This window comes from Melanotaenia boesemani, chromosome 6 (assembly GCF_017639745.1).
Source record: "Melanotaenia boesemani isolate fMelBoe1 chromosome 6, fMelBoe1.pri, whole genome shotgun sequence".
NCBI classification, from domain to species: Eukaryota; Metazoa; Chordata; class Actinopteri; order Atheriniformes; family Melanotaeniidae; genus Melanotaenia; species Melanotaenia boesemani.
In genome coordinates this window covers 26525269-26539048 of record NC_055687.1, presented here as the reverse complement: position 1 = coordinate 26539048, position 13780 = coordinate 26525269, and the positions used below count along the sequence as shown (strand labels likewise).

The window sequence follows — 13780 nt, the reverse complement described above, 5'->3', positions numbered from 1 at the left end:
CATCACTAAATGGCCAACTGCCTTTAACAAATCTTTGTGCTGCCACACAGCTTGGCTGTGTCACAACTTGTCCTCATAGCATCTCAGTAATTTTTTTGAAGACTGAGAGTTGGACATAAATGTCTTAAAACTTCAGCTAAAACCATTAGTTGTAAATGAGAGCAGTTAAATTGGTGACAGAATGTGAACCTTATGACACCTTGCTGTTCTTTCAGCCTAATAAAGCAAATTTCAGTTGTATTCCTGCCACCCTGATCCCTCACTATCTGCCACTAGTTGCTACACAATCAGTTGTTTTTTTCATTTCTTTTTTACAGAATGTTATTTCTAATCTGACAGATGATTGTTAGGGACAGCATAGTTTGGCAGAGTCTTCGAACAGTGTGGCTTATTTCTACCTTGCATTCGGGCAGTTAATGATCATTCACATGGTGAAGTTTAAAATTATTTTGGTCAGATAAAGGTGGATTAATGTTATATCCCTTCATTCTAGCTGTATTTTCTCATTTTCTTTAATTACCATTCTCAAAATGTGTTTTGTACACTGTTGACATTTGTGGGGAAATAGTAGTTTGTTCCTATTCTGCAATATTTATATTCGTCCTATAAACAAACAAATATGTTGTAGATGAAACTGTAATGAGGATTTACAATTGTCGTTTTTTTTCTTTTAATGTATATTTAGGAGAAAAAGTCAATGTAAATGGTGTGAATCAGAAAAAAAACTTCCACCTATCTTCAAAAAAAAAATCTGCTTGCTTGAGGTGTTATTGGGATGCCTTGTTTTCAACTATTTAATTTAATCATTCTTGAGATCATAAAATTCCTTTACATGTGGTCATTTTTCTTATTTCAAGAAATCAGACTTTTCTTTTCTTAAGATAACTTTCTATCACAAGTTGAGTTTTGTGTTCTCGAGACCATGAGATGATCATTCAAGGCGAGTTTAAAATTGACCTAATTTATCTACCAATTACATTTATTTTATTTCAATTGATCATTTTGGTCAGAATTGATGATAGTAAGTTATGGCATGCATGGTATTGTTTCTGCTTCCTAACAATGGCTTTTTACATACAAAACTATCCTTTGTTGAAACATTTTTTCATCATTATCGAGATAAAAATGTAATGTCATTATTTTTAAATTAAAAATTTTCAAGCTTTGCCACTCTTGCCTTTTGTAGTGTTTTGTTTTTTGTTTGTTTTTCCAGTCTCAGAGTAGACTTGATATGCATTATTAGACCTTGCAGAGATTAAAACGACTTACCAACTGTTTGCAGTCTGAGCTGGAAAACAAATCTTTGTAAAAGACTAGCCTCTTCCCAGATATGATTTAATATTCCAAATATTCCTAGAGATGAAATGAAGTCCTCAGCAAGAGTTTTCTCTATTTTCCTCGTGTGGATGTCCCCTGCAGTTTTAGATTCTTTCCCAAAGGTTGTCAGTTAGAACACATACTTTTCTTACAGTGTACCGTACACTGCCCCCTCTGGTGTCACTGCACAGTGTAGTTTCCTTAGTTTAAGTGTATTGAAACATGTCCAGGGCTTAAAGTATTCTGGTGTTGCGCCAAAATCTGTGGGGTGGAGGAGCATTGTGAACGTACAACCTTGTAGAGTCAGAAACAACATACCATCACTGAAATAAGGTAAATAACATCAAGCTGCCCCTGCGATGGACTGGTGATAGGTGGGTACAGGATGTACCCTGCCTCTCGCCTGCTAATTGCTGGGATAGACACCAGTTTCCTTCGAGACCCTGAACTGGACTAAATGGTATAGAAAATGAGTGGATGGAACATCAGCTGATTAGTTTTTAAACAACAGTGTTGAACGTGGATGAAGAAATGTTCAGATACGCAGCCTGACTAGCTGCAGGGAGCTTCGGATGTGTGATTAAAAGGGGTGAATCCACTACTTTTTGGGGATTTTGGCCACTTTAGACCAGGTCCTACTGAAAAACTACAAGACTTTGGATGTTCAAATATGGACTGAATTATCCTACAGACTACAAAGCATGACAATTCGTTAACGCACAGATCAGTTTATGATTTGTGAAACCTTTATTTTGTTTGTAAAAATGCAAATAAGAGCTACTTTTATGCTTATTTATTTATTTAGTTATTTATTGGCATCCAGAGCACATTAGACCAGGGCCTACTGAAAACTGAAAATTATTCTACATAGCTGATCAATTAATTGAAACAGTTCCTGATTTGAAAAACCTTATTAAAAAAAATGCATATAAGGCCTATTTGCAAAATAAAAGTTCAGGCTTGGCATAATTTTTTGCTTCAGCCCCTGCATGTCTTATTTTCATCTCTTCTTTAAAAAAATACCACCTTAAATTTGTTACAGTAACAAATGGAAACCCCAGTGATAATCACCTTTTAACATTTTTTACTGAGAACTAAGATTAGTCTGACAGCACATCATAAATGGTCTTTGACTTCTTTTCTGAAGCATCACTAAATAAATTATTAGTGAGTAAATTGTAAATTGACCTCCTCTAATGTTGTAATATGCATTGAACTCTTTCAAAATCTCACCTACATACAGCTGTAAATTGAAAGCCTACTTTTAAAATGCACCCAGAATGCAACAGCTGCAGCAGCACAGGCAACATTAACAGGCTAAACTTTCATCAGTAATTTCTCTGCTAGTGATGTAGTCTTCATGCATCTCTCAGCCAGTTAGCTCACAATGAAGCAGTTTCATTATCAGTCGGCCATTAGACTGCCGTACAACCGGATAAGTGTTGGTTTGATTGCAAAGGCGTTCAGCGGGAATAGATAAGTACTTAGCGTGACTAAGAGAGTGCAAATTGGCACAGAGTCTTCTTGCAAAGAGAGGGATGGATGGGTGGATGCACAGAGAGGTGGAGGCAAAGGGGTAAAAATAACCTGGGGCTGACAGAAAAGGAAGAGGACCCTTTAAAACTGATGATTCAGCAGACAGCCTCTTCTTTTCAGGAAGACTGGTCAGAGAAGAAAGAGAGAAAGAGGTGCAAAGCTGTCGACACAGAGTTGTCTCGCTGAGCTGTTGATCTAGTTGCATGTTTTTATTGTCATGTGAAAACTTTTGTGAGCCCAGTTTTTGTGATGTTTTTATTTCATGTCTGTCCCTGAATCATTCATGAACCTGCTGGAACAATGTAAATAAATTAATGGTGCTCACAAAATGAGCTTTTTTAAAATTTAAAATAGAAGTAAACAATTTTTTTTTCCTTTAAAGATCTTGTTAAACTCTGTTTTGCAGTGAGCTCATGCCGACAGTTTTCTAGTTAGCATCGGGGAGCTTTGAAGGAGGGAGAGCACATAAAGCACAGGGTGGAGGAAGGCAGAGGAAACCACTTTAGATTGTAAAGGATTTCTATTTCCCAAAGACAAGCTCTCTTCCTCTCAGTGTGTCCTGCTCTCTTCTGCCCCCACCCCTCTTGCACTCTAACTGTTTCCCTCTTTCTCCACTCAGTTAGCCTGTTGTAATGGCCCAAGGCCAGAAACTCTAGAAGCTCAGGAGATTGGATGGGTTCTTGTGATGTGTGCATGAGTGTGCTTATCTTTGCTTCAATCTGCATGTGTTTACACATCTGCTTCATATGATTATATATATATAATTTGTCAGGCCCGAGTGAGTAAGATTAATTTAATTTCTGGGCTGTTGTAAGGCCACAGATGGAAAGGACAGGGTGCAGATGCGAAGAATGAAATAATTTGGAAATATGATTTTCAAGCTGTCATTTACATTTACATAAGATGGGAATTCTTATTGAACTATAAAAGGGTTAATCTAACATGCACAAATTCCTTGTTGAGCAGAAGTTGAGCAGTGATGTGGAAAGCCATCCATCACTGATGGTTCACCAACTCAACAAGCATCTACCTTGCTTCAGTGTCCTTGACGAAGAACCTACCAGTTCCTGGAGTCTTTTCTATAGTTTATACCCGACCCCTGACCTCTGTAGAGAAAGTGATGAATAACATTTTCAGAAAACATAAATATCCTCTGGAGTGGTGAAAAGTCTCACCACTGTCTCTTTAAAATTGGTGTTTCATCTCACCAAACCTTTTTTTTTTTTTTTCAGACTGCATTTGGAGACAGATTCTCATCCCGATCACCTATCACTAACATTTAGAATGTTAGTGATAGGCGTCATCTTTTACTAACTAAAACAAAACTCATCTGTGCTAGAGGTGTAAAATATACAGCAAGTCTCAGATGTCTTTAGACTAACTTAAATGTGCTGGGCAAAGCTAGATTACATGCCAAAATCTTCAGTGATTCAATATTTTATTTAGTGAGCATGTACAAGGCTCCTGAGACATGGATTCAATTTTCTGGTACTGTAACACAGCGGACGCATTTGATCGGTATATCACTGTAAACACAGCAGCTCCCAGAAGTGGCTCTTGGTGACATTGCACATTAAATCTCAATCCTCTAGTTTGATAGCGATAAACTCATGTAATCAAAAGATTACACCTGGGCTGTGTTTTCACTGTAGAATCTCCAACAAGCTCCTCCGTTTATTTCCATTGATAATGGATCGCGTGCTGGCTGTGGACACTTGTACAGTTTATTAAATATGTTGAGTTTTTGTTCGGTGTTGATGACAAGGATCCATTGAATAACAGGCATACAAACCTTTAGTCTCTGAAGCTGACTTGTTGCTTCTGAATGATACAGTGATTTCAATCTTTGTTCATTTCAAATCTTTTCTGAACCCAGGAACATTACTTTGTGTCCCCTTTCTAAAACTGTTTAAAGTATATAGTTAAAACCATCCATTATATGTAGTTTAATTCAGCTAAATTAATTGTTTACATTTAAAGATACAGTTAACTTCAATTCACTGTATATCCAATTAAATCAAAACTATTATAATCTGTATTAGTCTAAATCATTATGAGTGTTCATATAAAGCCAACTGAAAAAAAAAAAAAAACCTGCCTAGTTATGGAAACCAGTGGATCCCACTGAATCCTTTCTTTGACTCAATCCCTCACCCTGACTATGCATGGACTGGTGGGTGACAGTGGAGAGGAAAAACCTCCACTAAACAGGAAACAACTTTCACCACATCTAGAAGAGTCCGGACTGTCTACAGGGCTTTAATTTTATTAATACTGTCACTTCTGCATAATGAAGTAACTTCAAGCTTATTTAAGGCCTTTATATAAAACTGTAGCTAAATCATTATCATAAATGCCAGAGCCAGCCAATGCTTAAACGCTTTTTAGTAAAATGTCTTTACTATTGGCTTGTAAAGCACCGTGTAATAGTAATTTGACTTAAGACTAGATACTTAGATTATTTGGAGAAAATCTTCTACATGTGAGTATTAATCAAGGGATCAGTTGCCTCTCATTGATATTTGCCATCTGAAACTAATATGCAATTTGCACAAATGATTTTAATTTGTTCAGTTGTCAGTGTTTAAGAGAAATCACATTACTTTTGTTAAAGGTGCAGTCCAAAGTGGATGTGGTGAACAGTGCACAAATACACTGTATACTATCAACAAGAAGCTTTCAGGACAATATAATGTCACTAAAAGGTAGCTAAAAAGACCTTCAAATCCTTTCTCAGAATTTATTTTAAAAGAAATCATCCACAAAGTGGCAAGAGGGTCTCTTTTCTGAAAAGAAAGAAAGCATGCATGCTCCATGATGACTTTAGTTACATGAAAAAGTCAAACTTAAATTTGAATGTGTGCTCTATGCTCCTGACACTACTGTGTGTAATACGTTGAGTTCCTATTCATTTCAGGTTTTTCAAAGTTTTTTGTTGTTGTTTTTCTTTATGTAATGAATCAGTGTCAACATCATAATGTTAAATTTGATCAAACTATTACGGTTGCTGGCCCTGTCGTAGACTTTGACCAGTGTCCAGAGTCCTGTCTCTGGCAGCTGGGAAGCAGTGGATGAATGAAATATGGTCACTGGGATATTTTGTATGATTTTAAATGTAAAAATACTATGACGTTGCCAGATTTGTTAAAAGCCCCAGTATAATTTTGCATAAACTACACAAACTGAACAAGTTTTCTTTTTCCTCACATCTTTATTTATTTATATATATTAGTTATATATGTTAGTTATATAATATATTTCTTTTTTTTTTTTTTTTTTGTGTGGATACTTGGTTACCCAAAAGTTTGAATCTAAGATATGAGTTATAGAACTCTTTGAATGAATCTGGAATAAAATGAAAGTGTGTCACCAAGCTGCTGATGAATACTGTATGTACATTCTCAATAACTGGAACTGTTTTGATGTGGCTCTGATTAGATGAATATAGAGCAAGAACAAATGCCAGTGCATGCTTTATGTGGAGTGTGTATGTGCATTCTTGCATACATTTAGGAGACTGTTCTCACTGTGTATCTGTTTATCAGTTTTTCTAGATCTGTGTTTGTCACAGAAAATAATGTGTCGACATTATGTATATGTACCACAGCAATAGCTTGCATGTGTGTTTGTGTAGCCCTATTTTGGCTGAATTAGGGGTTTCTCATTAGCAAGAGTATAAATATTTGTGAGGGCAGGGTGATAGCAACTTGCTGCCTTTGAACAACTGAAAAAATCATCTGCTTATCAGCAAAACAGAGCATGACTCAAATTTTCTGGAAAATACAGACAGACAGACAAAAACAGATGTTAAATGTAAAGTGTGTAAGAGAAATACCTATCCCTCCCTTCTGAACAAGTTTACGTTGGAATTTGCATGTGGTGTGACTTTTGTAATGTGGCTCATTTCACTGCATTTACACTCAGTCACTCAAACATATTTTGGTTTGTCAAAGCTTCATGGCCTCTTAAAACTGCATCAGTGCTTCTCATACACAGTCTCACACATTTCTGTTTTGTTCATATCTCATTCACACTGTAGCCAGGACTGAAAACAGACATTTTGCCATCAGACATCTCTGTTCAGCTCCACCCAATGTGACCCAGTAAATTTAGGACAGAGTATTTCTGAAGGAAGGTAGAGATTAATGTGTGTGTACTCAGACCTTTTGTCCTCTGCTTCTTCCTGTAGAGCCCAGCCCATATCCCAAGAGCCTCAGTAGTCTGATACATCGCCTACACATACACATTTGAACAAATTAATGCTGAATTTATTGCAATAAAAATGAATGAAGCTCATTCTTGTTGTCCCTTTATTTCTTTAAACAAGACTCCGAGTCACTTGAATGGCTGTATTAAATGTAGAGATTTTTTTCTTGATGTCACTTTTGCAGAGGCATTTAGGGTTGAGTAATACCTAAGATGTATCTTATGTACTTAGACATTTAGTGTAGCACAGGGAGAAAATGACCTCACATGCAACACTGTTGAGTATTTAATGGTGGTCAGTTAGAAGGCAGTAGATCTCATATTTAAAACCAGATTCTTCAGCGCTGAGTCGACTGCGTTAGGAATGCATGGTGTGCATGCATTCTATTTTTGTTGCAGGACCATAAAGAAATGCAGGGACTTTATTACAAAACATGAACACATTTCTGTCAAAACAACTTGTATCATAAACAAGATAGAAAAACGTTACTGTTATAACACCAGTTCTTTAAATTCCCTGTGCCAAAACACATTTTATTGGGGGAGCTAGCAGCTTTCATGAAATACGTGACCTGACTTGATTTTGACCCATTTATTAGGTTTATGCGGTGCTGCAAACAAAACACAGGTTCAGGTTTCTGACAGAAATTACCATTGCACTGGCTAACAAAATTCAGAATATTGCCCTATTGTGACTTTTTTTTTTCTCCCTTTTTGGTCTTTAAAAAAGAAACACAACAACAAAATAGAACTTTCTTTGCCCTTCTCCTTTTTCCACATCATTATTTCCCCTCCTGAGTTACCTCTATTGTGTGTTTTTGTGTGTACAGGCTACGGCTTTGTAGACTTTGACAGCCCTGCAGCAGCCCAGAAGGCCGTGGCCTCGCTCAAAGCCAGTGGAGTCCAGGCACAGATGGCGAAGGTAAGCTTCATCCTGGTTAATATGTTGCTGTTGTGTGGTATTTGGCTTTCTGGTAGTTTTATCAATCCTGAGAAAAGTTGGCTGAGGATACTATAGATATATTTTTTGTCATCACATTGACAACAATTTGATCATAGTTATTATAATGGCTACTGGATTCACTGTATATCAGTGTTAGTGCACAGAATTACAGTTGCAACAAAAAAAAATGGTCCAAAGTGCCTTGAAATTAAAAACTACTGGGTTCTGGTAGGTGTTGGCTCTAAAACATCCCTCTAAGAGACTCCCACTTAAAAAAGTTTCACTTCTCTAAAGACATTCTGAATCAATACACTTTCCCCAAAGGCCATTATAGTTTCTTTAGCAAGATTGACTCCTTATGTTTATTATGCCACTGACCATTTTAAAAAATATGCTAGATACCAGGCCTAAGTTTCAGACTTTAAATGAATTCCAAGCCACCTTGTTCAAATAGGCCCTTTTGGTTTTTAGAATATATAGGACTACAACTAAATATGGAGCTTAAGGCTGTAAAACAGCAGATCATAATCCAATGTTTGATGTCATGGTAGCTGTATTCTTCTCTCTTATACAGTATAAGGTCTTACTAGGTATGCAGTTATTCAAACCCCAAAAGATTTGAAGTCCAAACACAACTAAGAGGTATTAAGGATACAGGTGGAGGACAGGATCATTGTGAACAAATACACCAGCACCCTTTTCAAAAGCTGTATTTGTGATATTTAAAAAAAAGATTTCTTTTGTTTCATCCAACACATTGTTATACTATTATACTTCAGTATATTTCATTTTTAACAAGGGACAGTGCATATTAAAAAATATAAAATGCAAACATGCAAGGTTATAGCAAAGCTAATTTCCATCTTTAGTCCCCTTTAGCATGCATGACATCACTGAAAAGTGCATAGAGCTGTATACACTACGGCTGCACCGTTTTTGAGTTTCTGGGCACTTCTAATGTTAATGATAATAATTTGGCTGATGGTTGATACCATTAGTTTCTGTCATTTAAATTCTCTTTTTACCAGGGAAAGAATTTAATTTGTAGTATTAAAAAAGAGCAGTTTTAATGTATCCCAGCCCCTTATCACACTTGTGTTGGTCGGCTCGTGAACCATAGCAACTGAAGAAGGACGCAAGGGTATTTACAAAAAACATATTTTATTACTGAACTGAAACAACCTAAATCTTAACCAAACCAAAAAAGACCCAAACAAAATACCTGGTCCTAAAGTTTAGCTGGACTGGGGCCCACCCTGGAAAGGACGGCCCTTTTATGGCACATGGAGACCCTGGTCTTCAATCTGCCATCAAAACCAGTACCTGCAACACAAAATCAAAGCAGTTGACACAAATAAACAAAACAAGACCCACAGAGGCCCATGAGGTCTAGGCCGTCACACACTATCACTGAATTCTTTTTACATTTGTGTAAAAATAAAAACCTATTTTAAAGAACTTTTTAGCCTTTTAAACCACTACTTCTCAATAACTTGTCAGATTATATGGCCCAACATACCCTATTTTCGGCCTCAACAAAACTAAATATAAATAAGTCTAGTCGGTTTCAGGACAAAGTCAAAGTGAAGCAATCAGAACCCAACAGATAAATATTTCTGCAAATGCCGATATTTGATTAATGTTAATGTCAAGTTTATTTCTATAGCACATTTATACAGCCAAAAAATAAGAAAACACAGGGACAACATGCAAAAGTATAACATTAAAACCTCAAGGCCAAGGTAAGCAAATGCTCTTCAGCAAAGATTTAAAGGTGGTTAAGATAGATGTGTATCCCTCGTGAATATACTTGTCTTTCTTTTCCGTTATACTTTAACTTCTTTAGTGTTTACTGCAGAAGAGGTTTGCTGCTACAATTTTTCTTTCCCAGATTAAAACAGGATAATTTGTTATTAAATTTTTTACATCATTTTTTTGCACATTTTGCTTCAGTCTCTTTAAAAGCTGACTGAATGAATTTGGGTGGATTTTGTGGCTGAGACAACAAAGAGTTGTAACAGAAGTGACAAGCCTTCACTGTCTCTATGATAGAGAGTGCTGTTGGTAGCAACATGTTGGAAAAGAGGACATGGTTAGTATATCCAGCAAGGGGGTCATGTTTCTACCACTTTTGACCAGAACTTTTAGCAGTAATTATCTGTTACTATTGTCTGTGAATAAATTTGATCATAAGCATATAAAAATCCAGATGTTAGTGGATATTAATGGTGTTGGCAATTGTGAAAGAGACTTTAGAGAAAGTAGTTAACTGTGGAATGTGTGTGTGTGTGTGTGTGTGTGTGTGTGTTCAAGCCTGCATTTGTGGGCAACATTTCTTTCCCAAATGATGTGGGCCTAACTAACACCATCACATTATCCTTCTACATGCCTGTGAGACATAGACGGAATGACATGGAATAACCTGCCTTGTTTTGTGATTCATTAAAGCTGAATCACTGCATATTTCCTTTTATAAATGAGAGGGAAGTGCAATTAAAATAGGCCAGTTTTCAGACACCAGGAGCAGCCCATTGAATTAAACAGAAGCAGGCCTCTGAGCAACCTTTGCCTTGCTCTTCTATTAAACCTCTCTTCATTAGGCCTCCATCTCTTATTTTGTTCCTAACAGCTTGGCGGCGGAGAAATTAGCAGTTGGTATTATGGAGGGAAAAACCCTCGACTCCTTGAAGATTGAGTTTTCCAGAGATATGGAATAGGGGGCAAGGAGTCAATTCCAAATGAAATTACACATGCTCTTAACTGTGTCATGAATTAATTATGCAGAGAGCTGCTTCACCTAACTCCACAGAATCAGTTTTATGTGTAAGACATTTTCAAAAACACTAATAGGATCTGCAACTTGAGCATTTAATTTTTAATTAGATAAGCAGCTTGTTCAGAGTTGGTTTTAATTAAACTGAGATCATTTATTTAAGAGAACCAAAAACATACTTTTCCTTCATCTATATATACTGAGATTATGTTTGCTCGGATAAAAATATTTTGTTTATTTATATAATCTATGGAGGTTGGAAGCTTTTTGACTACAGACAGCAGTGATGTGGCAGCAGGGAGAGGGAACTAAGAGATCAGCCTTTGAGATGGGGAAATACGATGTATGAAAAGTTCAAACATGATAAATATGAGAACAGAATCAGAAATTTCCTGCATGCTGCAGCAAAATGTGGTTTCCACATTTTTTCTGTTTACAGACAGGAAACATACATGAACAAATAAAAGGTGCAAAACAAAACTTTTACAACTTTTATAGCCAATAAATGGTGGAGTATATGGTTCAGTCTTTTTGTTTTGATTTAATGTGATAATACTACAGACTATGAAAATGCATTTACTTTGTTTCTTTCTTAGAGACCAACAAAGAGGACATAAATGAGATACGTGATTAACTCTTGTTTTCAACAGAATTGATTAATTAATAAAAAAGAAAAATGTGAAAAAGACCAAATAACATTTACTAAAGCATCCATACACTTGGCATACTGTTTGGTTTAAACTCCTCTGCAGCTGGACTGGATTTACTCTGGCACAAATTTCCTTCAGGAGTGTCTTGGCAGGAGCTTTCAAACCCAGTTTGGTTGGATGAAACACAAAACATCAGTAAATGGTAAATGGACTGTACTTCTATAGCACTTTTCTGGTCATGTTAACCACTCAAAGAGCTTTACACTTTGTCACATTTATGCACACACTCATACAGCACTTCTGCTGTTACATACTAAGTGCTTTTGCTCTATTACACACATTTATACTCCGATATGAAGGGAGGCAATGTGGGGTTGGGCTACAGCTGCCCAAAATATCAGTGCAAAGTCATTTAAGTTTAGTTGGGTTACACCAGGATTTTCAGAATTTACTTAAGTTACCTTTTGGTTTTCCATGTTGAAAAACACAAAAGAGAAAGATCTATTCATTTTTTGCTTTAAGCAAAAGGGTTCAACTAGGGGTGGTATTCATTTAATCAGTGGTTGTCTTCATGCATGCATATTTGTTTAAATGGTAGATATGGAAATATTTGATCAGATCTGAATATTTCGCTTGTTATTGCCTCTTAGTCATTCAAGTGCCAATACCCTTGCAAACTAATTCAGGTTGTGACTCTCAGTCTGGACAAAGACAATGGAAAATTTCTATATAAAAGATTACTAGAAAATTTAGTATTGCTTTTTACTTTTGGGGGATATTGTATATAAAATAAAATAGGAAAAACTTGAAACTTTCCAAATGTACAACATATATTAATCTCCTACAGAAAGTAAATATATCTGTGTATAGGCACAAATGAAAGAAAAGGCAGTTTTTATTATCTAATGTAAATTCATTTAAATTTATTAACACTATTCTTGGTTTGTTTTCTGTGACCTTTTGCAATATAGTTTATGGTTTAGTGCATAAATATTTGATAAACCGTTGCTTAAAAGCTGGAATTTTATACAGGTTTTTTATGCCAAAAATATAGAATATTGTTTAGTATTTAAGTAGGCCAACAGAGAGTTTGTTGATAAAAGACTTTTGGCATAATTGCAATGGCAGCAATAATAGTGAAAGGAAAACAGGGTGGGAAGGAACGGGTGGGGTTGATAGAGCCGGAGTGGGTCTGGCAGGCCTCCATACGTGGTGTATACCCCTTAGCAGTTACAGTATAATGGTGTGCCTTAGGTTTTACAGACAGTGATAAATAACATTTATCTGAAATGGATGGGTTGTTGTACTTCAAACACAGGAAATAGGCAAAATAAACTTTTCCTATTTAAACAGCTTTGTGAACATTACAGTGGAAAGTAGATTTGTGAGTTTATGAGGTGCAACTGAAGGCAAAGACTGCTGATTTGTGAGCATAGGTTGGAAAACAAGGGCACAAATTCCACCACAGCATGGTTTAGACGATGAAACAGTAAATTTCACTTGGCTTTCTCATTTTCTTTTACTTGGCTTACTATGAGAGGTGCGCTTACATACATTTTTTTTACACTTAAAAAAAGACTGAAGGAATGTAACCAATCCACAGATAAGAGCCAGAATCTTTCATTTGTGTAACTTTTTCTCAAAATGGGATAAATCACTTGAGAAAAAAAAAAGAAAAAAAAAACTGAATTTACCAAGCGAGATGTATTTGATTAATTTGGTTAATATGTAGTTAAAATTAGTCTGGAAAAAGGGGAATTTGTGTACCTTTATTTAAAAGACAAAAACATCATACACATAAACACAAACTTCAAAAGTATTTAGACCTCTTAGTGAAGGTGCTAGGACCATAAAGACACCACATCTTGAAACACTGCCATACTTAACTGTTGAAAATCCCAATCAGTAATGGTTTTAGTCAAGACTGAAAGTGTCCAGATGTCAGAAGATGAGTCAGGAAGAAGGAGCCAGCTGCTGTTCAAAGACAAATCAGAAACACAAGAGAGATTTAAGTTAAACAGAAATTCAGGATTCATGCCTTACAAGGATTTCTGATGCAGTGGCAGAACCAGATGCAGCCATCACGCGGGGTATGTGGGAGATCAGCGCTGTCTGAGAGGCTAAATAAAGGGATGTTTAGCTCACATTCTAAGCAGGCTGAAAATTCATCTGTCAGCCTCTGAGTTAACCATGATTAGAGTAACTTCCTGACATCAGCCAGGAATTAATTAGAGCTGAGCTGAAGCAGGATTACACTGCTGGTGTGTATGTAAGAGCGTTTGGGGTGAGACACCTTCATCCATTAAATGCTGCAGCGTGTGCTGACAACTTATTTGTGGCAGATGTGTGATTTTT

General features: G+C 36.3%; 1 protein-coding gene across 6 annotated transcripts in view; it reads left to right on the top strand.

The window, feature by feature from the left end:
• LOC121641929 (RNA-binding motif, single-stranded-interacting protein 3-like) overlaps window positions 1-13780 on the top strand; it is a 175867-nt gene that overhangs the window by 92709 nt on the left and 69378 nt on the right. For all 6 annotated transcript variants that reach the window (XM_041988322.1, XM_041988323.1, XM_041988321.1 and 3 more), the window contains one exon: window positions 7890-7981. In XM_041988322.1, the coding sequence (XP_041844256.1) occupies window positions 7890-7981 (92 nt within the window). The remainder of the gene's footprint in view (window positions 1-7889; window positions 7982-13780) is intronic.